The 25,278-nt window shown below is 51.3% G+C and overlaps 1 protein-coding gene across 3 annotated transcripts; it reads right to left on the bottom strand.

Annotated features, from left to right (window-relative positions):
* Positions 1-108: 108 nt before the first annotated feature.
* MERTK (MER proto-oncogene, tyrosine kinase) lies at positions 109-23,920 on the bottom strand. Of its 3 annotated transcripts, none has more exons than XM_082756875.1 (19): positions 23,538-23,920; positions 19,545-19,911; positions 18,991-19,091; positions 18,610-18,783; positions 16,276-16,362; positions 15,286-15,401; positions 11,758-11,941; positions 11,296-11,447; positions 7,790-7,943; positions 7,418-7,538; positions 5,937-6,022; positions 5,499-5,594; positions 5,092-5,172; positions 4,377-4,469; positions 4,133-4,251; positions 3,264-3,373; positions 2,759-2,918; positions 2,230-2,366; positions 109-655 (listed from the first exon to the last, which is right to left on the bottom strand). In XM_082756875.1, exons 1-19 carry the CDS (start codon positions 23,596-23,598, stop codon positions 172-174), a joined length of 2,883 nt encoding a protein of 960 aa, XP_082613001.1. In that variant the 5' UTR covers positions 23,599-23,920; the 3' UTR covers positions 109-171. The 3 variants fall into 3 exon arrangements, with proteins under 3 accessions (XP_082613001.1, XP_082613000.1, XP_082612999.1); XM_082756874.1 differs by having other exon boundaries at positions 7,418-7,571; positions 7,790-7,940; positions 23,538-23,919; XM_082756873.1 differs by having other exon boundaries at positions 7,418-7,571; positions 23,538-23,918.
* Positions 23,921-25,278: the final 1,358 nt, after the last annotated feature.

The following is a 25,278-nucleotide window of genomic DNA, read 5'->3' as shown; positions in this document are numbered from 1 at the left end:
ATAAAAAATAGTTATGGCATTTAATTACCAAATAAGCACAAACCCCTGTGACTTCAGCCCAAGAAGGGCCGGGCTCCCCTGTGAAAATAACGCAAGAAGAAATAAGACTGTTTATTAAAATATAATCTCTCTGTCCTTCTTTCTGAGCCCTGCTCTGTGCAGGAGTCCTGTTCACAGCAGCACTGCGGAGTCCTCGGAGCTATCAGCACACCGTGGCTCGGGCACAAGGGAGCTGCCAACGGGCAAGGTGCTGGCCTGGGTCCACGCCGAGCCCTCGGGGGCCGCCCCGTGGGGCAGCAGTGGGACGTAGGCATCCTCCGTGGGGCTGCCCAGCTGCTCCTCGCCCTCGAGGACGTACCTTGACCCCCATTGTTCACTGCCGTGGACGTCCACGGCCACCAGGGCTGCCTGCGCTTGGGAGCAGCAGGGCTCGGCAATGTCCCCGGGGTCCAAGTCAGAGTCCGCCTGGGGGAACCCCGAATCCTGGGTGGAGTCCGGGCTGTCCTTCGGCAGGCTGGTGTTGATGTAGATGACTTCCCCGGGCCCCTGCAGGGCAGGCAGGCTTTCCAGCAGCTTCTCCAGGTGGACTTTCAGCTGTGAGAATGTCGGCCGGTCAGCAGGGTCGGCTCTCCAGCATGCAGACATGATTTCATACCTGGAAATGAGGAGAGGGATGCGGCTATCACAGGGCTACCACTTGGCATCCATCCACTATCCATCCATCCACATATCGCAACCACTTGGCTATGGGATGTACGTGAGCTAACTCTCCCCGACAGCTGGAAACTGAGTAAGTGCTGAGCCACTTTGCACTAAAGCAAAGCAAAAGCAGCTCCCCCACTTGGTGCAGCTGCCCGATGCAGGGCCGCATCGGCCCAAGCAGCTGCTACCAGCTGCTGCAGTCTCTCTCACTGCCTGACACATGGAGGCACAGCCCTGTGATCAGCCCAGTGCCACAGGGAACCGTGGTTTGTTGTGGGCCATGGCAGGCATGAAATGCACCAAGCAGGATGCAGCTTGAGCCTCTGACAAGTGCACTCCATACGGGGCTGTGGGCTTGTGGCTGCTGCCTCAAAAGCGGGGGGGTTAGGGCTCGCTGTGCAGCTCCTTGCAGCTTTGCTAGCTTACAGGTTTGTATTTGCAGCTCTTAGCCAGGGGGGGTTCAAACATTACAGCTGAAAATCTTGGGGACCAAAGGCCACGCGGGCAGCTTCAGACAAGAACCCTCACCTGGCTGCTCAGGAGTGCCAGGTTTTGAGGTTTCCAATGGCCATGTTTTCCCTCCCCAGATTCATACATTTTAGGCACTGTAAGGCCCTGAGTAACTTCAGGGCATTTTGTGGGGCACAGATCTGCATCCCCTAGGCAAGACCTTGCAGCCAAAACATACTATCCTTAAAAAAAAAATAGTAATAAGAAGTCTGATTCCTTCCTTCACCACAAACTGCAGAGGGCACTGCTGCCATCTCTGCAGGAGCTGGCGAGGTGACCTCTGGCACTTCCCACCCACCCCATGCAAACAGCCCAGCTCATCAGCCTTCTGTGTGAGGCCCACAAACCCATTGCCTTCTTTTGGGGTATTTGTTAGGGTTTGCCCTGGGGTTAAGATGCTTTTCCATTCCTGAGTCATACCCTGCTCTGCTCTGGAATCTGGCTCTTATTAGACACGTCAAAAGTCAGGAGATTAGGAAAATATCAAAGGTTCTGAGCTTTTGGTTTATGTCATACTTTCATTTAAAATTTGACCCACACCATTATTCTGGCCAGCCGTCTTCTAAGAGGAAACCTGTGTGTGTGTTCTTGCACACTCCCTGCCTGTCAATCCCACAAGGAAGGAAAGGTTAAATCCTCATCATTTCAACTTAAATTCAGTCTTTAATAACTTGTGTTTCTGGGGACTGTCAGAGAATTGAGGGGGTGAGCTGGGAGGTGATTCCTGGCAACAAAAAGCAGGTTTGCTGCAGGTGGGAACCCAGGCAAGCAGAACAGTCTCCAGTTGTGCTGTCAGATACAGCTTTGTGGGCTCTCAGCCAAATTCAGGGCTGAGTCACAAATGCACAAGTAATTGTTATGCCTTTAAAGGACGTCAGCAACTGAGAACCACGGAGCACGAGGAGCAACACCCCACAGAAACAAAATCAGCCAAGGATGAGCAGTGCACAGGTAGTTTGCAGCTAGACAAGGTAAACAGGCCATGCTGCAGCCCTGACACAGAAGCATAATACTCACAGCTCATCTAAGCAGTCCTCGGGCTTTTTCAGCCGCTGTCCATGGAAGAGATACTCATAGATCTCATGGTTCTGGACTCCTGGGTACGGAGTCATCCCTCGGGTCGCTATCTCCCACATGGTAACGCCAAATGCCCACTGCGAGAACAAAGGGAAAGCGTGCTAAAAGGACATTTCCAGGAGGAATGAATGAGTCTTTTCATGGGGAAAGGTCACTTCCTTTCATCCACTGGACTCTCGCACAATGCTAATGGTTGTATCTTCAGTCCTGCCTTCCCCAAAATTGGAAATAATAAGCAATGCCATAGAACAGGCGAGTGACCCACTCAGGAAACTTATTCCAGGATGCTGGACAGGCAATGAAAGGTCAGCACAGCTTGTTACTGACAGCCTCCCGCTCCCCTGGCTTTTGCACTTGCAAGGTACAAGAACAACCACAACAAAGTGCCGCAAGCATGGAAGACTCAACCCACGGATCAGTCTCCAGCTCTTGACTCCTGCTTTCTGGCCGCCCAGCCGTGGGTACCTACCACGTCACTCTTGGTGGTGTAGACGCGGTCTGCCAGAGACTCTATTGCAATCCACTTCACTGGCATTTTTGCTATTCGGCCCTGACGGTAGTAATCGCCGCTGTAAATCTTCTTGGACAAGCCAAAGTCTGCCACGCATACCGTCATGTCGTCCCGTAGCCTGCCAGGTGGAAACAGGGTCAGAAAGGCCTGGAGAGGCACAGTTTGCATTACTGACAGACATGTGAAGGCTGATGCACATGCCTTCTGCAGGCTGGCCCTTGAAACACATTGTATATGACTGCCTCTCGCTTCTACAGATCAAAGAACGACAAGAAAGAAAAGCTTGATGCACCAAATTCTGAACTAGAAACCTGAGATTGATCTCCTTGCCTGTGCCTCTCCAAACCAAGGGAGGTTTTGCTTAAGGAAACCCAAGCTGCACGCTCATTCGTAGTGCTACAAAGCCACAGGGCTTCCACTGATACTCACCCTGCCAGGCCAAAACAGAAGAAAGCAGACTCACATGCAGTTCCGAGCTGCCAAATCCCTGTGGAGAAACTGCCGACTGCTCAGGTACTCCATCCCCAGGGCAATATCCACCATGAATTTCAGCAGCGTCTGCAGGGGCACGAACTGGGAAGGGAGGATGTGGGTTAGGTGGCCCGAGTGCTTTGGGAAGCACGTATGGTCTGACCTGAAATGCCTCCACTGGCCACAAGAGCCCATCCTGGCAAACCATATATCTCTGTGGTTTGTTGTAGCAGTGTAGTTTACCCTTCACACCTTTGCTTCCTCCTTTCACATCTCTTGAATGCAACTAGATAGTTTCCTTGTTGCCGATCCCACTAGCTGCCTTAACATCATGTATTTCTGACTAGAAAGCAGCTCTGCAGAAAAGGACCCTGGGGTCCTGGTGTGAAGGAAGCTGACCACGACTCAGCCATGAACCTTTGCGCTGATGAAAGCCAACCTCGTACCCAGCTGCATTAGCCAGAGTTCAGCCAGCAGGTCAGGAGAAGATATTCTTCCCCTTTATTTGGCACTGGTGAGGCCACATCTGGATACCAGTTGGGGCTCCTCAGAATGAAAAGATACTGACGTGTTGGAGCAAGTCCAGAGGAGACATCTAAGGTGGGACTGGATAAGATGGTGGACAAGGAGAAGCTGGGATAGTTGGGCTTGTTCAGCCTGGAGAGGGAAGGCAAAAATCCCACAGGCTTTTCTGGAGCCATATCCCGCCACCACACCTGACAAGGCAGGGAGCATGACTACAACCAAGTCCTCTCGATGTTCTCCAAAAGCTAAGACAGGTTTTGCCTCCTGTTCCCAAGAGAGGCACAGTTACCCCTCGCTCCTGCAGGCACAGGGCCTTCTGCTCCCTGCATTCATTACCTGTGGGGCCATCTCCAGCCGGGACCGCAGCAGGAAGCTGTGCAGGTCACCATATTTCATGAACGGGAGGATCACCATGGGCTTGGGGACCTGCAGGGAGCTCAGCTCGATGCACACACCTGGAAAACACAGTTTGCACAGCCCCATGGGCAGAGGCACCACGGTGTCCTACAGACATGTGGGACCTGAGCTCCCCAGCCCCGCTCCCCAGCCCAGCTGGAGGGCGGGCAGTGACAGCCCGTACCTAGCAGCTTGATGACGTTGGGATGGTCAAAGTCCTTCATGCACGCTGCTTCGCTGAGGAACTCTTCGATCTCTCTTTGGGAAAAGTTATCCACTGGGAAGCGGAGAAAAGGAAGGAACTGTAAAACCCTGAGAGCTTTAACGCTTTAATCACTGCTGCCACATCCCTTCACAGCACAGTGCCTGCGGGGGTGAGGGTGAAGGGACAGTATGACAGAGACAGGCTGGGAAGACCTCACATCAGAGGCTCACACCAGCATCGGGTTATTCAGCACATGCAAGCAGGGAACAGCCCTGTGCCATTTGTGCAGAAGCACCAGGCCCAGGGTGGATGGAGACTGCAGCATGAGAGCATGAGGAAAGGTTAGATTTGTTTGGGGATCCCAAAAAGCCAGGGATCTCTTATCTGGATGGAGACAGGTACTGTCACCTCCCAGTTCTCCAAGGCAAACTTGGAAGTAAGATGAGCGTCACTTCCCAGCAAGGCTTTGGGTGGAAATCAGCAAAGATCACAGCCTTGGTCATTGTTTGGAAAAGGGTCTGAGACAACCCACACCCTGTACCCCGCATCCCACCATGCTTTCCCTTCTGCTGCCCAGCTTCCACCCAACTGCCCCAGTTCAGTCTCTCTCCATCTGGCACTAGGAGCTGTGGTCAGAGTGCCAGCACCCGCTTGGATGAACTACGCCAAGGTCTGCAAGGCTGGGGCAACTTACTCTTCATGGTCTTGACAGCCACCTTCTGTGGGGTGCCTTCAGGCTGGCTGAGACGTCCCTCCATCACTGACCCGAACTCCCCTGCACCGTTAGAAAGAAGCAAGCACTTTATCCACATCCTGAAGCCCCACCAGTTGGGACATCCCTATCTCCTCAAAAATCGGAAATGCTCTAAGATGGAGACCTTGTCCCTGAAAGGCTGAGGGGGCAGACTTGCTTCTCATCAGTGGCAGAACAAGGACAGGAATGCAGGGGTCCGAATTCCCAGCCTGACATGTGGTTATCTTGACCCACCATCTCCTCCACATCCCCTGGGTCCAGGCGATGGCACAAGCAGCAGCAGCAGCCCCTGCCCCATCAGTCTGGGCGTGTGTCCATCCCCAGCCCCCAGCAGAACCACCACTCACCTTCTCCTAGGACCTTCCCCAGGCTGAGAGCATTTCTGTCAATGACAACGTCCTGCAGCTTCTGCTGGAGCTCGCTGCTGACACCCAGGCTGCCCACTGTGAGAGGGTGGAAAAGGAGCTCAGGTCATCTCCCACACACACCTCAGCCATGAGCTAACCATTTACAACATCGCGGTGTTGCGTGGTACAAACAGAGGGACATGGCCAAGGGCTGGGATTTTGTAGCTTTGTAGCAAAGGAGCTTCCCCTGACACCCGTAGGCCATCCAGCTAGAGACAGAGCATCGACGTTTCACAGAGCACCAGGTGAGAGTGGCCAGCTTGGCAGACATGTGAAAAAACAGAATAATCAAGCCCCTAGCTGGATGCACACATTCACTGCTGGCTTGCCCTGCTGCTGCCCCTCACCTCCTCGTGGAGGGATAAAGAGAATGCTCACATGTTAGTTCGACAGCTCTCCGGCAGTAGGACTTCTTCGCCGTGTAACTCACCACCAGCTCTGAGTCATTTCTGCTGAAGGCATTCCTGGTGGGACAGAAAGAGAGTGTGCTAGGCCACTTCAGCTGGTTTTCCTCTGTTCAAGGAACTGCAGCTGCAGGCATGGGTGACCACAGAGCTACCCATAATATCAGCAGCAAAGGAGGAAATGTACATTTGCTCTAATCTTTTTCATTTCCCTCTCACTGGATCAGTGCCATTGCCTACAACATCCGATCAAAACAGCCACTTGATAAACACGGCTGATCTACAAAGGACTGAGTCACAGAGGTATTTTGGGGAGGAAATGGGATACTCATTTCCTAGTCAGACAGCAGTCTGGGCTGGTAGGAGTATGGTGCCCAGACCCACTGCTTCCTAAAGCGATCCCTCCTCTTGTGTGATACGTGTCAATGCTCCAGCTCCGCATTAGCACGTGGCCACCACAACCCTTTAACCAAAAAGAAACTATGGGAGCTGTACACCACCGCCCTGAAATGATGGTAGGCGGTTGGGAGGTGCCATGCAACCTCTCTAGAGCAGGGCCATGCAGAGATTCAGCTCTGGGAAACAAGAACACAAAAGGCTCCACAGAGCTAGCACTGCAAGGACAGAGAGGTTCCCATAATGTTACACCAGTTAGAAAAGAGATTCTTACACGCAGCCATTTTCCAGACTGGGATTGGGGTGATGCTGTGGGAGACTGAAGCAGATGTGGTTCCCTAAGCAGCTCAACATACTCCCTTGCTGAAATGATGCTCTTCCAAAGGAGCTAATTTTATCATATTTCTGTTTGGCAGCAGACACCCAAGTGGCAGCAATTGTAAGAAAAGCTGCTAACACCACCACAATTATTTAACACAAATAATACGACAGGGCAATTAAATGCCACTTAGAAAGTCATGAGGGTGGGTGAGTAGCACTGGCTTATTGTTGTAGATAACAGTCCTTTGTCCACATTACCAAAAACGTCACAGTGCAGTCCAGCGGCAGGCTGTCTGCTCAGGGACGCTGGTGTTGCACTTAGCCTTTGGACCAAGATATGTTTAGTGTGTGATGAGGCAGGAGGGGTTTCTCTAGGTCACAGGACACAGGATATTATACAACTTTGTTCTCTTACCACCGTGTCAAAATGCCAAGGCCAACCCCTACACCAAGCTGCACAAGTTCACTTCCCTTTAAAAATAGGAATAGCGAGCGAAAGGTGAACTGCTAGACTGAGGAAGGGAGGGGAAATACTGTTGTTGCAGTAAAAATACACTCAGAGGTCCCTCACCCCTGGCATAAAACATGCCACTTGGGGGAACAACGCCAGTGCTGGAAGCAGAAGCCTTCTGGATCCAGTGGGGGCTGCTCGCAAAGCTCCCCTGCCGGGCCCTGCCCTGTGTGCCTGGGACCAGCCCAGCTCGGAGCACCACCGCCACTGCTCTCCCTTCTGCTTACCCATACTTGGTCTCCATGCATCTTTTCTGAATGACCACAGACAAGCAGAGGATCAGCCCGACAGCAATTGTCCCGCAGATGAAGCCCAGGGCTATGATAAAGGAGTCTGCGTTCCCAGAGGCTGGAGTCGAAGAGGGAGCTGAGGTTATTAACCCTAAGGAAACATCCCATTAACAGAGCTGCTGAAGGAGTCAGACTGCAGAGATCATTTCCAAAGGCCCAGTAAAACCCCAGGGGTTACACAGGAGAGCAGGGTGCAAGGACTGGAGTGGCACATGGGGAGCTCTCCTGGCTACCAAAGCATGCCCAAGGCTCCCATGCCATCCTCCACCCACACCCGGGCCACACATGCAGAGAGGGGCGTCCCCTTACCGCTGTCAGGGATGAAGACCTCCACTGGGCTGCTGAAGGGCCCCACTCCCCCCTTGGTGACGGCCGCCACCCGTACGGAGCACGTAGCATTGGTGGCCACCACGGGCAGGAGGGCCATGCTGCTGTTCTGCTGGGCTTCGGAGGAGATGTTCTGCTGGAGGAGAGAGGAGACAAGCCTGGGCTGGGGCAGACGGCAGCCCATCCCCACCAGCTGGGCATGGCAGGAGTGAAACCCAGCGATTTACTGAGAATTGTCCCCTCATTAAAAGTCCTGCATTGCTTTGCTTCTAAAAGCCCAGAGGAAATGGAGCGGAAACAGCAAGTTATTTATGGAGAATAATAGCCCTGAAAGGACCGGATGAGATCTGGCAAGGAGCTGTGTAGTGTTTCCCGCCTCAGCCTTGTGCCTCTGTTGCTCTTTGCTTGTCAACAGCAACGGGACCAGCAGCCCAAGCCAGAAAAAGGCACGAAAGCCATCTTGCAAGGGAGGAGGAAAGGCATTGCATGCTCTGGGGTCTGAAACACCTCTCTGCCAGAGCCTTCTCCCTTCAACATGTTGTCAACTCAGTTCCCTGCTTCTAAATGCCAACCTGCATTCCTACAGTGCAAGGAATGACATCTTCCCCATGCCTGTTATGCAGCACGGGGGGTCTGACACAGGAGGGGACAGCGTGGGCTCTGCTGGTCAGTGCCGAGAGCCTCCACGCTGGCAGAGCTTGTGTTTGCCAGCGGCAGTGACACAACGCCACCACTCCTTCGCATGCACCTCTCCACTGGCTCCTGGCTTTGGCATTAAAGCACCCTGCTGCAAGGAGTAGCTCTTAGGGCAGGTATTTTCCGACTGTGGGTTTGCACCAAGCTAAGAGGATTTCCAGCTCTAGCAGCATCTTTCCTTGCATGGTAACATCACAGAAGTTGGCGCATTTCATGACACAGGCTTTTTTCCTTGATAAAAACCCAAGCGATCCCCATCCCTGCAAATTCCCTGTTGTTTCCCAATCTCGTGACTCAGCCAAGTGGCTGAGAAAGTGCCTGCTTCTACTCCTCGCAAACCAACAGCTGCCACACAACCGCCCTGCGATGTGCAAAGCACCTGGCGGGCTGCTGCATGCCGCTGAGCCTGGCTCCGAGCTGTGCCCAACCTCACGCTGCCCGGCAAAAACAGCGGCAGAGGTGGGCAAGGAGGAGGAAATCAGTACTGCCCAGAGGGAATCAGTTCCTGTTCCCAGTCATAAAGAAGCCACAGAAACGGATGTGAAACGTGTACAAGCACCAGGCAGAGCTCCACAGGCTCTAGCAGAAGGCACTGCCCTGAGGAACACGCACGGTCAGACCAGGACTGGACTGATGCACGCTCCCACACTCCTCTTTTCCAACCACTTGCTTTAACAGCATCCTTCGGTGGAAATCCACACAAGATCATTTCCCTGCCACCAGTCCAAAAAGCCGCAGAGATCCCTTAATATCTCACGCAGCCCTGCTGTGTCATCTGAGGACAGCGTCACGCAGATATCAAACAGACTGTGGAGAACATGAGCACATTTTCAATGCAGACAGCAATTCCGGCAGGACAGAACTGCCAAATTTAATGATTTTTATGAGTCTTGTGGTGGTTGAGGAATTTCTTCACATCCCAGCTCCTGGAAGCATGGGTCAAACAGGAATTGCTGGTTTAAGAATAAAATAAGAGTTTTTGAGGTTTTTAATACCGTTTTTAAACTAGTTGTGGAGCAAAGGAGGCCTGCAGGTGGCCCTGCTGACACAGAAATACAGAATCCCACCGCATTGATTGTGCCAGGATTTTTTAATGATCATTATTCGGGGGAAGTCTGACCTGAGAAGGGCAGGTATTATTGCTGCGCTTGTGTACAAAAAAAGTACAGGAGGACAAAAGAAGTAGGGAGTATCTGGCATTTAATATCTAGCCTGTCCAGAGTGGAAATGCAGGGGATTTATTTCTGGAAAATAAGAGCTTTGCCATTTGACAGCAAGCACATTGCTCTTGTATTTCACTTTGTTTGTCCATCGGCTCCAGCAGACAGACCACAGCAGCTCGGGAGCCAACCCAGAGGTGCTCTGGAGAGAGGATGTGGGACCACTGCCATTGCCGTGCCTCTCAATTCTGAAACAGCCCTTACAAAAACAAGTGCTGACCCCTGCTTTTGTCTGTCTGCCTCCAGACGCTTGTACAGGCTTTTTTGCCTTCCAGAAAGCCTATAAGCTGATGAAACAAATCAGCAACGAGCACAACTGCACCCTTTGGTCTGCAAAGCCAAGGTTATCTAGAAAATACCTCCCTTGCAGAGCTACCTCCCTTCAGAACTTACTCCACACCAGAGGGGATTTTCAAGCCTCCTGTAAGCCAGCATGAATGAGAACACCGATTAACCAGGGACATAGGCAGAAATTTCACCGCTTAAGCATTTGAATTGGAAACGTTATCTATAAAAAAAAAAAAAAAAAAAGGCTCCCAGAGCTTAAAGGGCAAGTCTTGTTTTTTACTTACTGCTTGGAGATGACAAATGTGTCAGCATTTTTTTTCCATGCCAGTCACAAGACCATAATATTGTTTCCCTGACTTCATTCGGTCTGGATCTATACATGCTCTTTTTCAGAAACATAAAAGGAGAACAGAAAATGCAGCATCTTACAAAAAAAGAGCGTGAGTCACTCTTTCCACGCAGGCTTTAGGTCTTCAGTGCCTCTCTGTGCTTTCAGCCTGGGACAGAGGGAGACCAAACCACAGTGCAGAGGCGATGGCTGGATGCTTCCATGCAATTATCCAAAGGCTCCCTAGCCACAAGCAGAGCCTGGATGGGATGCTGTCTCCCATCTCCAGTGTTGCTTTGCCCAAAAGATTTGCTGCTAAGCAAAACCCTTTGCTTCTAAGATGCCCCAAAGCCTGTGAAAGGCAAGCAAGGCGGTGCCAAATAACTTCACATACTTATGGACAGGCAACCTGCCCCAAAATTTTCCTCAAGCTAAAAAACTCTGTGCCTTTTTGCACTGAGTTTGCAGAAGAGTTAATGCATGGAATAAATCCCTTCTGAGTAAGGAATGATTTGAAATTCAGGGAGCAAATTCTCCCAAACACCTTACAATTGACTTCGTTGCTAAAAGCACCAAGAGATGCTGCCAACATCCCTACTGCCGCTCCAAAGATCATACCAAAGGTTTTTGTCACCAAGAGCATCTCCCTTCTATTTTAAAGCAGATTCTGACTGGCACCAAGGAGCCAAGGTGGACAAGCCCCATCTCCTTTAGGCAGACCTGCTTCTTCCCAATATTAAAGACACAGGACATCACCATGAGTTACACACCCCATTAGCATGCACCAGAGAGACCACTTGTATATAAGAAGCCCAGGTGAAAGTGCAAGACAACAGACAAATGGGCTCAGAAAGAACATACAGAAGCACCAAGAGCAAATGAGACAACCTTGCTTGATGCCTGCTGGGATTTTTTCTGTGCTTCAAAGCTTCATCCCTATTCCCCTGGTAACTTACCAACCCCTTGGAGTCCTGCCAGCTGTGCCAGATGCGATAGCCCTGCAGTTCTCCATGTATCCTCTCCAGGGGTGGCTTCACCCATCGGATCTCCAGGAGTGAGCTGGATTCATTGAAAGAAACTGTAACATTCAGTGGAGGGGTTGTAGGAGCTGCAGAAATCAAAGAGAAAGAAGGTGAGAGGGCCAGGTGGATGTGCACAGCCCCTGGGGACACAGTAGGCAGACTGAAAATAAGCTCAACTAGGTAGCATGCAGTATTTCCAATAGCTTTTAATATTTCCAGCAGGTGATTGATCACCCATGGGTAAACTTCCTTTCTCCAGTCAAGGGAGTCAGGATGCCCCAACCTGTAAGCAACCATCACTCTGAACCAGCACCTCCTCCAGATGGTCCTGCACAAAGCGCAGTAGCACGCCTCAGGCAGGGAAACCCTTCTCAGTGCTAGCGACTCACTTCCTACCTCCTTCCGTGGTACTGGCAGTTATCCAGGGGCTAAATGCTGACCAGCCAACTTCATTCTTGCAGGAAACACTAATGTTATAGTCTGCCATGGGCCACAGCTGCTGGATGTGATACACATGGGGAGGCACCGAGGTGTTGAAGAGCAGAAGTGAGACATTGCTTCGTGGAACAGCTTCCTTGACCTTAATTGAAAAATCAGTCCAGAAACAAGGATTAGTCAGCAACAACCTGCAGGGTGAGACACACAGCGGGATTTTACATCTGTAAACAGGATCTAGAGCCCTGCTTCTCTCTCTCGCTCTCTCTTCCATCAAAACAACACCAAGGCCTCATTCTTGGATGCTGTCTCATCTCCACCGAGTGGAAAGCTGACAGCAGGCCATTCACAGAACCCAGGACTAGGTCTGAAACACATGTGGGAAAGAAAGACCTGCAGCAGGGCCATGGCAGAGATGTGTGAAGCTGTAGACAGGGGAGGAAGGGATGATTTGCTATTTCTTGTGACTGGAAGCAAAAGGAGCACCCAATAAAATTACCAGGCAGCAAATCTCAAACAAACAAAAGAAAGTCCTTTTTCATGCAGCACATCATTATAGCACAGAACTTACCGTCATCAGATGTTGTGGGAGCCAAGAGAATAAACTGCCTCAGAGGAGCATTAGACAAATTGATGAGACACTGGGCTGCCAAGGGTATTAAGGATGAAGGTCTAGATGCAACATGTGGCTCAGGAAGGCTCTAAAGGTTCTCTCCCTTTGGGGACCTCACTTTATTAGCACAGACTTCCCTCTCATGAAACCCTCTGGAAGAACTAATTGCAGACCTCATTGCACTCCATCATTACATGTAACAGAGTGGATGAACTCAACACATTAAAAACAAGTCATGATTTTTGGAACTGTTTTTCGCAACGTATCAGGGCTGAAGAAACTCGCTGAGGGGCTGGCACGAGTGCCATGTCACTGCCCACAGGGCCCATGCAGCTCTCTGGAAAGCATCTCATTTTGTGCTGGGACCTGTGTGCAGTGCAGCCGGCAGTGCCGCAGACCATAACGGGGCTGATCCGACCCCAGACATGAGGCTGGGACACCAAGCTCCAGCTCCGATGAGGCGTGAGAGCCACCCGCTTGCTCAACGCCACCTCTTCTGTTTTGCTTTCTACACGCATCAGCAAAGTTCTGGGAACACAGCAAGCACCACGACAGCAGCTTGGGCTGGGAGAGTGGACAAAAAGAGGAAAGAGCAGGAACAACACGAGCGAGGCTAGCTCAGAAGACAACCCAAGGCAGGATGTGTTTCAGCATGAACCAGGAATGGAAAGTCGTACACTCCTTCCAGAAGTCTCCATGCATACTTTGGGGATGGCAAGAGACCTGCCTTTGGGCTTGAGGAACAACACCAGGTAGCTCAGTGTGTGCAAGACGGTCTCAGCATCAACAGTGGATGCATTTTCCAGCAAAAATGAAACAGCTTCAGCTTCATAAAGCTCAGAAGGCCCCCAGGCTGTCATTAAATTGATTTGATGGGGGTGAGCTGCCATCAGATAAACTTGCAAGCAGCTGCTGAGAACACCCCTGAGACTGGCTGTTCTGAGCACCAAACCCAGATCCACTATCTCAATCCTATACCTGTGTTCTGGAGAGAACCTACCAGATTAAAGCGTTTTTAAAAAATCACGCTTCTTATAAACTTAACTTGAACTTGCCGGGTGTGATACCAACAACTTCCATTTTAAGCACCAGCATGCTCAAAAATGAGTTACATGGTCAGCAGGCCACACCACTCAACCTGGGGGATTATCAAAGGGGACAGGAGCAAAAAGGCTTAGTCACAACTGTGTTTTTGCCAGATATCATGTCTTGTTTTCCAATTTGAAAGGCTATTTCCTAATGACAGACCATGAACATTAAGTCATAGGAAATTCCTTGGCTCTCCACCCCGCTTCCTGAGCTCCATTAGGAACGCAGCAGTGGACACGGTGCTAATATTAGCTCGAGTACCTTTCCCCTCTGTAACTCCTTTCACTTTTACCTGCCTTCAAACATCCTCTCTCTCCTGGGAGGTCAGAGAAGCTGTCACACAGAAATGGTGGAGATGGCTGAAACAGTCTGTCCTCCAGCTCTTTCCCCCACAGTGCCTTTCGCCCAGGCATGGGCGCTAGCAGAGCTCTGAGTTGCAGGAGGATATCTGAGGGTTACAGGAGGGCATCAGCCCTGCCTAGGGCTGGAGCTCCGCTGTCACCGCTGCCACCCAGACTTCAGGGTGTTTTCTCTTCCTACCAGTAAGAGTTCACACGGTATATTTAAACCACACAACTTTTTATGTCCTGAAAGGGATAAGACCTTTGAGGTAAGAACATAGGGTTTGCTCTGACATGGAAGTTAATGAATACAGAGGGTTTGTAAATGCCAAAATTTTGGCTGTCACAATACACTGAATTCACTCTTTGTAGGGTCTCTCCTAGCAGACCACTCCTCATCCCAGAGTAGACTGTATGTTATCTGAACCAGAATACAGAATAACCATTATAAAAAGCACATCCAGAAGAAAGCAAGCAATGGTCTTGGACCATGAAACACAGCAATGTCAAAGAGAGGGAGCAGGCAGAAATTGTTTGCAGGGTTTCATGAATGCTATAAAGATGGCTTTCTCTGACTTGTCCAGGAGTCAGACATCCCCTCAGCTCCTTCCCAGGACTCACAAGGTGTCAGGAGTGGAGAGCTGAGAGAAGTCTCCATCTCTGAGACCCATCAGGAAGGCCACCTGTGTGGGAAGCATTGATCAGGAGGTAAAAGTAGGGACAAGTATGTGCTAGCAGCAATTCAAGATGCACTAATTCTCCCAAAGAGCTACTCAGAGCATCTCTGGGCATCTCTCCATGAAGAGACATGACAACCTGGCTGTCTTGATTGAGAGATATAAAACCTCAATTTAGAGGTTCCTGTTTCCCTCTTCAATCATCTTTTCTATCTATTTCAAGTGAGATGAACTTCTGCCCTAATGACTCACGACTTGAGAACCAGTATTTGCATCCTGTTCCCTTTGTCCACCAAAACAGCTGTCTGGGTGATAGCACCCAGCATGGTACCTTCCTCCTTCATCTTCTCTGCAGGACCCCTTTCACCAACCTTCCTCCCTTCTTCCACAACAGGCAGAGCAAAGCTGCACTTTGTGAGCAGCCCACACCAGGCCTGCAGCTGGTCTGCAGCAGCTCCTGTAAAGCCTCCTGTGCCCCGCAGCAGTGCTCCAGCTGCCCCAAATCCCAGCACCTGGGGACTCTGCTCGCTCCTTAGCTCTGACTTCTTGGCTTCATGCAACCACAAACTCCCTGGCTTCCTGGACTGCAGGGCACCGGTGAGACAACATGACAGCTTCCCCTTTCTAGCCCACTGTGAAAGTCCTGATCAGTTTGCCCAAACTGATGCCCTGGTCAAATCTGTGTGGTTCATGCCAAACAACACTGATTTCCACCTGCCTTTGGGCATCTGCATGAGGAAGGTTGCGGAGGCAAGAGCCACACACTTACCCGGACACTGCAGCTGCTCAAGGCAGAGAATGCATCGAAGCCTGGCACCCAGGAGATCATGATACCATGGGCCATTCTATTTAGGACATGAACGCTGGTGGGTGCAGATGGCATTCCTGCAAGGAAAATCCGAGTCCAGTCAGCTCTTAAACCTGCCCACCCTTAAGCTGGAGAACTACAGGATGTTCATCCCACCCTGGTTAGTAGGGACACGCAGTGCTGGGGAGGTTAGGCAAGCATTGGAGGGCACATGGCCGCAGGAAGGCTTGTGCAAAAGCACAACCACCCGCACGCCTGGTACAAGCCCTGTTGGTTCATGCCCTTGCACAGAAGTGGCACGTCAGGCTTCCCCAGGCAGCTCCTGGGGCTCAGTTCAACTGTGCAAGAAATCCAGGAACTGCTCTGGGCACCCCTACAGCCGCGGCCGAATCCTGAACCAGCATACCATGGATATTTTAGACCACTGGGCAGGGAAGCAGAAGTCATTTGTTTTGACCATATTCTATGTTTGTGTGCTGAAAGAGCACTCTGGGTTGCTTAGAGGCAATGACATATTTTGGGGAACACCTTCCTTGCATTGCTGGAGTGGGTCCCATCAAGAATGTCGAGAATTTCCATCATTTCCTATGGAAAATTGTGAGCACCGCCCTGGTTGTGAAGGAAGGAAAAGAGTGATACAGCCCTTCCGAAACCTACCCTGGGTTTGACAGTTCTGCTTTCAAATGTGCTTTTAGGTGCTTCCTCCCATGGCTGCGGTACTGGGACTAGGCTTAGTCCAAATGACGAAGCAGCACTGGATGACCCTGCTACTACGTGCATCCTGCTTGATTTTAAATACAGTTTTCAAAGAGGGAAAAATAAATATGGAAAACCTAACAATACCACCTTCAGTTTCTGTAGAATGATTGCTAGGAAGGGTGGAGATCAGGACAGCTCCTGCTTGTAGAGATCTGTACTCAACAGGTAACGCTAGAGCCTTTTCCCACTTACCTTTCACATTGACCTGCCCTGGGTTTGAAGCAGTCAGCCCTTTACTGTTGTGAGCCTCACAACTGAACAGTGCTGTTTCATTGAGACCTGCAGGGGAAAAAATGAGGACCTGTTGACTGCACCTTCACAAAATGTCCAAATCACACCAATTCACCACCTGCTGCTCACAGAAGACCATTGCAGCTTCCTCTGTCTTACTGTTGCTTGTTTTTTTTTTTTGTTTGTTTGTTTTTTGTTTTGTTTTGTTTTTTGTTTTTTGTTTTTTCCCACACCACAAAAGACCCCTTCTTTCCCATCTCTCTTTTTTAACACTCCCTACTGTGGCCCTTCTGCACTGGCAGCTGGCTGGCCGAGGGTGACCCGCACTGGTGCAGCTTGCCCACCTTCCTCACCACAAGCGTGTGCATGCAGTCAGTGCGAGCTGCGCACACAGGACAGGACTGTACATTTCGACGGCACCGTTGCACAACCTTCTGAGTAAGCACTTGTTTTGTGTTCAAAAAGGGAAAGGCAGAAAGCAGAAGAGCCCACCACCACAGTTTGAATCAGATGACCTATTGCTTTTCAAAGATTGCTCAAATCTCCCAGCTGGTAGTGGAAAAAGACCGCTTTTGGGGGCCGCTGGAAATACCCGAATGCAGACTGCTGCTGGTTTCCCCTGGGGCGTTAGCACAGCCTGTGCGAGATGACCCCAGCAAGCAACAGTGGCTCTGGATTTTTGTCTCATGCAAAGGATGTTACTGCAGGCAAAAGGCTGTCCCTCGTGGCAGGTGGTGGCACAGGTGCCAGGGAGCACATCACCTACTGCCTTCCCAAAGAGAGGTTCAAGTTGTTCACAGCATTCCCAGAAGTTTTAATTCAGCTTGGCAGCCTGCAGAGATCTACTTTAAAGTGCACAGTACAGTTATCTGACTCGGCAGTTCATTAACCTGAGTGTACAGCAGTTTGCTGGGAGGTCAGCTGCAAAGAGGGGAGAGAGTGGCTGTCCCTGGATGGAACTGGGGACAGGGAACAGTGTACCAGCCTGTTCCACTGTATTAACATGTCCTGCTGATGTCTGGGTAATGTCCAAGCCTTGCTTTTACAGCCTTTTCCTCTCCAGTGTAACGAAAACAGATTTCTGTAGTTGTACAACTCAAATAAACCCAACTAACCCGGGTCCACAGAGTAATCAAGGAGCTTTGGACACCAAATCTAGTAGAGCCAGGACACAATCCTGTACCAAAAGCCTGGTAATCGATATTTTAAAACCATCCTTACCAGGGAGGAATTTAGTGAAATGCCTTTCCACCACTGCAGCATGAGGGGCTCGCTGTGGTGCCCTGGACTTGTCAAGCATCTACTCACACCTGAAGCAGTCCCCTTCTGTGTGAGAGCTTCTGGACACAGAGGGATTTGTCCAAATAACCCAATCCAGCATGTGCCAACCGGATGCAAGAACATCCAAGAGGAATGAGTCACTTCTTCCGGCTTTCACTGCCTTTTAAAGCATGCTTCTGGATGCCAAGACAAGTCAGTTATAGTCTAGTGGCCTCCTGCGTGTGAGCAAAATCAAGAAGCCCTTCCTCTCTTTTGCCTCTGCAGCAAAACCACTCTGGGTTTTATGTTACATGGAGGACTTTTCTCCCTATGCTCCACCAGACTGGCAGGGAGATGTGATGCAGGGGCAAACTCCAGGTCTTCCAGAGACATTAAAAGGGGATGACCAGTAAAACAGCCTGTGCAAGCAGCAGTGTGCTGGTTGATGTGGCCACAGGCTACAAGAAAAATCTGCTTCTTGCTTTGGAAAGAGAATTTGAGTGCCCTGCCTCTTCCAAGGAAAAAAATCTCCAGCAGCAGCCAGAAGGGGTGGCATGAGAGCATGCTCCTTGTTAACTGCAGGGCTCTAAACAAAATTCAAGGATGTAGGTCCCCAAAGAGATGCCTAAGAGCCAAGCTGTGTGGGCAGCAAAGCTACCCAGTGCCCACAGAAATGCTCTCCGAGGTCACTACACATACTTTTTACCACACGCTTCCCTGCTATTACTCTGACTGACAAATCGTGCATCTGCTCCCCCTGGAACAGGTCCCCTCGTGTGCCATCACAGCCCCACAGCATTGACTCAGTGCTTGGTGACACGATTGCAGCCTTCCAGCCCAGCACCAGCAACACACAGTGCCAAACAAAAACGAGGCAGGGTGGCAGCACATGGGAACACCTCCCCTGCCTACCAGGAGCTGTGAGGCCAAGGTGATGGGCTGTAAGACTGCACGAGACATGCTTCTGCCCTTCCATCCCTCACAGCCACACAGAGGCATGCCAGTTTGCCATGGCAGGGACACTGCTGGGCTCACCTGGCACCATCAGGACTGAAGGGGAGATGTGGGGCTTCTTGTTAACCTGAACATTGTTGCGGAACCAGTAGATCTCCACAGGCTCTGGCGGGCCCACAGCTTGGCACGTGAGGTTGAAGGGACTGTTCTTGGTGACATTCAGCTTCTCAGGCTGCCGAATGAAGTGTGGGAGCCCTGCACAGACACAAGAGATTCAGCAAGCTCAGCAGCACAGCTCCAACAACAACCCCACGCTGTCCCACCTGGGGCTGCCTCTTCCCATGCAGGACCCCCCATTTCTGGCGGGCAGATGGCAGCTCTCAGCTCCCGGGAGCTGCCTCTCAGCCAGGGCTCAGGGCTCTCATACCTCCAGCACTTCTGGCCCTTCTGCTTCCAGCTCACCTTCCAGCTGCACCGAGATGGGGTCTGACACAATCTCCATGCCAGAGACGTTGAGCTTGCAGACGTAGGACCCATTATCTGAGCGCTGAGCAGCACGGATGCTACGAGAGAGAAGGGAGAGGTTCTGAGGGCTCTGAGGGGCAGACCTGCCTTGCACACTGCTCCCACTGAGGACACAGAGAGGCTAGATGTGCGTTTAAATCAGTACCAACTACCCCACAGCACACACCTAACACATGTTGGGGTTGCAAAGCCTGGCTTAGGGGGCTAAGGAGAGCCTGAATGAAGATTAACTCTGCTGCTGGCTGCTCTGCTGGCACAGCCTTTAATACAGATGGGTTGTCATGGGCAGGATGGGCAGACCTCTCTCAGCAAGGTGTCACAGTCTGCCCTGGGTACTCAGTGACAGCAAATCCAGCCCTCCCACACCCAAACACCGTCACCCGTTCCCAGTTCCAGTCCCAAGCCCCTGATAGCTGTGGGGCACCCCACCTCTTCTCAAGAGCCACGCTGACGTCCCTCCTCCCCATCTGCAGGAGGATGGCTCCGGTTACCTGAAGGTGGAGGTCATGGCCACCTCATCCTCGTCGGAGATCTCGAAGTGGCTGGTGGCGATGCGGTCCAGTATGTGCAGTTCTCTCCCGTCCTTCCACAAGGAAATGCCAGGGGCGTCCGGCCGGAGCAGCAACTGAGGTACTTTGATGGAGCAATTAAAGGTGACATCCTTGTGCTCATTAATCACGATGTGTCCCACCGTGGGGTTAAATTTAATCTGTCCCAGGGAGCTGGCTGAAGGCTCCTCCCAGGCCTGCTTTGTGCCCTGGTGGGGCTGGTGACTGACAAGGCTTCGCTTGGGGCGGTGGGACTCTGCCAACGGGGCTGCCGCCGGGAGTGACAGATACGGCCTTTGGCCAGCATCATCTGCAAGAGACCTCAGTTTTGTTACCACCATCCAGTAACCCTTCTAAAAACGCCCCCACCTCCAAAACCCTGCCAAGAGTCACTGCTTCCATTAATAATTAAAGGTAGTTCATTTACAGATGCTTCAAACATTCACCATCTCCAAGGGAGCTCTTCTAGAAGCTCCAGGGAGGAAACAGAGCTGGGGGCTGTTCCAAGACTGAACACATACAACCAACACCTCCAAAAACACCTTTAAGCAAACCAGAGAGACCCAAGCTAAAGAAAGTGCTGGGCTCCTTCTCTTTTAGGAGGGGAGAGGCAGGAGCCGTTTGTGCTGAATTGCACCCTCGGGACTGGAACATAAAAGGAACCGTGGGCAGGAGGAATCTGGGACTCAGATTCAGAAAACCCCCTTCAGGGGCCTCATCTCAGGCATTTCCAGCTGGGAAAGAGTCCCCGCAGGGGATTTGTTTGATTTTAGGCTCTCTGCTCCCTTCCCAGCACAGGGTGAGCTCGGCCACAGGGGGACAGAGCCTGGTGGACCGGGTGACACGTGGGGCAAACGCAGTGCTCTGGGCAATCCTGCTGTGACCGCCCTGTGCATCTACAGCTGCCCCTGACCAGGGAGGCTTCTGTGAGTCAGTCACGAATGCCGCTGCTGAGAACTGCCCTAGCTGAGCTGCTTTGGTAAGGAAAATAACTGCAGGCCGACAACGACATGCCTTCAGATGGTGTGTAGGAGCTGGCTGCTGTTTAGCGTTGTTCTCCCACAGACTACCATCTTCCAGACATTTTTCCCAAGAGAAGGCTATTTACCAGATCTTTCTGTGGGCTTCTCCTCCCCACCTACAAATCCCTTAACACACAAAGTCCTTGAACTGCATTCTCCTCCTTCCTCCTCATGCAACCCACACCAGTCACAACCAAGAGCAGCCCCATGGAAAGCAATTCCCCCAAAACAAAAATGTATGTTTACAAGAGGGAAGATCTAGAGAATATACCACAAGAAGGTGCTTTTACAACACTCCTTCTGAGCTTTTTGGGGAATTTACAGGCATTCAGAAATCCCAAGTGGACTGGTAAATCTTCCTTGCTGCTTTCAGCAAGGAAGGGCATTGTGCCAGACAGGAATTCCATCTCAATTAATTTGCCTCTTCAAAAAAAAACAAAACCCTCACAATTTAAAAAATAACATTGCAGGTAGAAAGTACGATCATTTTATTTAACCTGAGTTCAGCTGAGTTTGTTTTGAGGCAGGTCTCAGTCCTGAAACATCAGACAGCTCCAGGTTTTTAAAGATACGTCATTACTATTGTGAGTAATGGAGCATGAGCCCAGTGTACTTTACTCAGAGCCAAGAAACACAACCTAATTTTGAGGCTGGATATATTCCTTCGCTAAACTGCTCACTATTTTTAACCCTCAAGAAATAGTACTTCTAGCTAGAAACTTGAGAAGAGTTTTAAAGTTTGCCTGGTCGTACAGGGAAAGAGAAAGCCTCTCCCTGGTTAACACACAAAACAATGGGTTTCCCTTTCAGGAAAAAAAAAAAAAAAAAAAGACCCTAAGCTTTCCAAACATGCTTCCTAATCTCCACCATCGCAACACAAACAAAGTCCATGTGACTGCAGCTAAAGGCAGCCTACAGAAATTTACTCACAGCATGCAGGTGACCGGCTTTGCGAGGGGCAGATAGCCCCACAAACATTTTCCAAGAGCAAACAAACAAGCGAGCAACCCACAAAACCCTCCCCGTCTCCTGGCAGAGGTTAGCCAGGCCAGAGGCATTTGCTTCCCAACACAATCCAAGCAAGCAGAATTTCAGATTGCTGAATGAAGGTAAAGCAGGCGCCAAATCGAACCAGTAGCATTCGCGCTGCGTTGCAGGGCTTTGTTGTGCTCCCCGGGGCCAGTTTCTGGCCATCACCAGCTCTCCCCGCATTAAGGACAAACTTCAAAAAGCTGAGGGGATCTTAGCCTCAATTTTGGTACTGATTAAATGGAAAGAGGTATTTGCTGGCCCAGGAATTAAATACTTTCCACTTTGACTCATGCTGGCAACAGGAATTCATCAAACCAAGGGCTCCCTTTTGAGCACCCCCCTTCCCCAGCTGTTTGGGGTGTGGATATCTTTGCAGTGTCCTCCAAGGGATTTGTCCTGCCTGACGGGGCACCTCTCACCCATGTCCAGAGTGATTTGCTCAGGCTGGCCCTAAAAGACAAAGTCCAGGGGCTGGAGGCAGGCATGCGTGGGTGCCCACCATGCTGGAGCAACTCCATCACTTCCCACAGCATGGCCCGAGGGAAAAGCTGGCATGGAAAAAAAATCCACTTGCAGGCATGATGCTGCTCGCTAGACATACCTGGATTGGAAGCAAAACTAAGTGCTAGCAACACCATAGTACACTGCACAGACCAAACCTAGCGCCGGAATAACCAAGCCTGATGACCAAGCAGGTGTCAGGGGAATAATGATGCTCAGCATCCAGCCAGCAGGTCTCACGTGCCTTCTCTGCTACTAGCCTACGTGCCTTCTCTGTTACTACGTGCCTACTAGTTACTAGTTACTAGGAGAAGGGTGTTTTAACAATAAAGTCTGTCTGTCTTAGATGCAAGATACTTTATTACAGAAGACAACAATAAACAGGGAGTCTCACACCCCGTGAGTGAATCAAAAAGTTGTCCTTCTGTGGTCCCAGTACAGAAGGTATTAGAAAACACGCAGGTCTGCCAAAAAGCATTGTACATCTGTAGCCCTGGATTTCCCATTACTGGAAATAGTTCACCTGATGACAACAGCTTTCTGGTCAGGCACTTGTTGAAGTGAATCGTCACATTCAGACAGTGCCTGACCTGAGGAGGGATGCAGAGTGTCTGCAGAGTGCCTGCGGGGTCTCCTACCTCCAACCCACCCCCTGAGGCTGTCAGGAATGAATTTCCCCTGGGGACACACCTGACTGCCAAAGAGATTCTGGGGCTCACACATCTTTTGTATTCATACAGCCCAGGATTTCTGCTTAAATCCAAAAACAGCAGGGAGTTCACCGAACTGCAGACGTCCACAGCTCCAGCCAAGCCTGTTAACTCTCCCCTGCCCAAAGCACACTCTGGCATTACTGCTGCTCCTGCCAGGAGCCACGTCTTCACACCGATCCATGACCATCCAGCAACCCTCAGGGTGGGCTACAGACCCCCAACAGTTCCAGCTGCAGCGAAGCGTGGGGCAGCCCTACTGATGGACGCTTTGCTTGTAAGCCCCCAAACTACCTCCAGTTTTTTGCCTTGCTTTTTCCAGGTAACCAAGCACCGTGAGGAGCGTGCCGGTGCTACGAACCACGATGCTTCGCAGTGATTTTTGGCACCATCACCCCGCAACCTGCCCACGGCCACCGGGACAGACCCCAGCCCCACCGAGGCACCCAGGGCCCAGCACAGCGGGGGGCAAACCCGGTTCTCTCCACACGCATCCCCCAGAAAGAGTCGGCTGCTCGCTGCCCCCCCCCGCGGAGGGGCTGACAGTGCTGTGCTCGCAGCGACGCCCCCGCCGGGCCGCCCGAAGCCCCCCGTCCCCATCCCCAGCGCCGGGGGGGTGCAGCCGCAGCCCCGCAGCCCCGCAGCCCCCCCACCGGGCCCCCCAGACTCACCGGCCCCGCAGCGCAGCGCCCAGAGCAGCGCCCAGAGCAGCGCCCGGCGCCCGCCACCCATCCCGGCACGGCCACCGGCACCGTGCTGCGCCCTGCCCGGCTCGGCACGGCTCGGCACGGCTCCGCTCGGCTTGGCACAGCCCGGCCCGGCTCGGCACGGCTCGGCACGGCTTGGCACAGCCCGGCCCGGCCCGGCTCGGCACGGCTTGGCACGGCTCGGCACGCCTCCCGCGTCGAGCACGGGGCGGGGACAGCAGCGGGACGGGGTGTCCCGCAGCGGGACGAAGGCTGCGGCTCTCAGGCATCGGGGTTGGTTTTGGGGTGGTCCTGCGTGGAGCCGGGAGCGGGACGCGATGATCCCCGTGGGGCCAAGATGCTGGGCGCAGTCGCTGCTGCTCACGACGTGAGCTTGTCCTCCCGTTGTCCGTGGAGGGACAACTCCTTTGTGCTTGGGGACTGGCTGGGTCTGCAGGGAGGTACTAGGGCTGCGCAGGCATGTTCTGGGGAGCAGCTCCTGTCTTCCCACCCTCCTCGTCCTGCAGAGCCCCACAGCAGCAGAGCGGGACATCGCTGCGGGGGGAAAGGCACGGAGCTGGGCTGCAGGGAGGGGAGAGCACAGGGCGCTGAGCGCAGCGCGGTGCCTGCCACCCGCCCGGTATTTTCTTGAACCAGAACAGAAGGGCAAGAGGGGACAGAGAATGAAAGGGACATTTAAAAATAAAATAATAAAATAAAATAAAATAAAATAAAATAAAATAAAATAAAATAAAATAAAATAAAATAAAATAAAATAAAATAAAATAAAATAAAATAAAATAAAATAAAATAAAATAAAATAAAATAAAATAAAATAACAGGAGAAAAAAAAGCCAAATGAAACCTATACATGACACAAACCATTTAGTGATTTAGTGTAAGGAGCAAAGCAGAACATGACTCCTGATGGCACTGGGAGGAAATGAGGAGTTTCTGTGCCTTCAGAAGAGCCTCCTGTTCCTTTGGGGGATGTGATGGGTCAGGAGCAGGGGGTGACAAGATGACACACAGGTAGTCGAACATGAAATTAATTTCTCATCTGGCCTGTGTAATTTCCTCATGTGGCCATCCTGACCTGCACACTGGCCATGCTTGAGGTGGTTGAGACCAAGCTACGCTGAGGCCATCAGTATTTCATCCACCACGAACCCGAAGGGGCTGGGACCTGGGGAACGGGCAACCAGCCTGACTTTGGTATATTTCACTGCTGAAACCCTTCTGCTCCCTGCCCACAACATTTGTTGAAACTACAACACAAGTGTAACTTTTCTTCCTGGCAACCTACTGCAGTCTTCTCAAAGCCTTGCAGGAGAATAAAGTTGCAAAAAGAGATGTGATTTTTTTTCAGTTACCACTAGGCAAGCATCAGTGCACCATGGAAACAGAGGTGTGGCAAGAAGACAGCTCTGTGTTGAAGATGCTCATTTCTCTTAGTGAGTAACTCATAATGAGAGCTGGGAAGGGCAGTGCTTTTCTCAGGCTGTTAGAGAAAAAAAGAAACACATGAAATCCAGTCTGATTTTTTTTCCAATTGGGAAGAAAAAATGTCTCAAATTCAGTGAAAAAAAAATAATAAATCAATTCCAGACTCCTTTGACTTGCAAAGCTACTTATTCACTGCACATTCCCAGGCCCTAGTGACAAAGACTGAGCTTCCCCCTCGCTGCCTCTTTCACTCCAGTCCAGCTTCTGACATCTTGAAGTG

This window comes from Aythya marila, assembly GCF_965140915.1.
Source record: "Aythya marila genome assembly, chromosome: 3".
Taxonomy (NCBI): domain Eukaryota; kingdom Metazoa; phylum Chordata; class Aves; order Anseriformes; family Anatidae; genus Aythya; species Aythya marila.
Note: the sequence above shows the minus strand (reverse complement) of the source record. Positions and strands in the feature narration are given on the sequence as shown.

Bases quoted from the DNA above. Each gene is read 5' to 3' on its own strand.
- MERTK (XM_082756873.1), bottom strand. From the start codon at position 23,598: ATGGGTGGCGGGCGCCGGGCGCTGCTCTGGGCGCTGCTCTGGGCGCTG. The intron at 11,448-11,757 runs GTAGGAAGTGAG...TGATTTCTGCAG, and splicing joins TGCCAGTACCACGGAAGGAG to CTCCTACAACCCCTCCACTG. The intron at 7,944-11,295 runs GTAAGTTACCAG...TCTCTCCTCCAG, and splicing joins GGCAGGACTCCAAGGGGTTG to CAGAACATCTCCTCCGAAGC.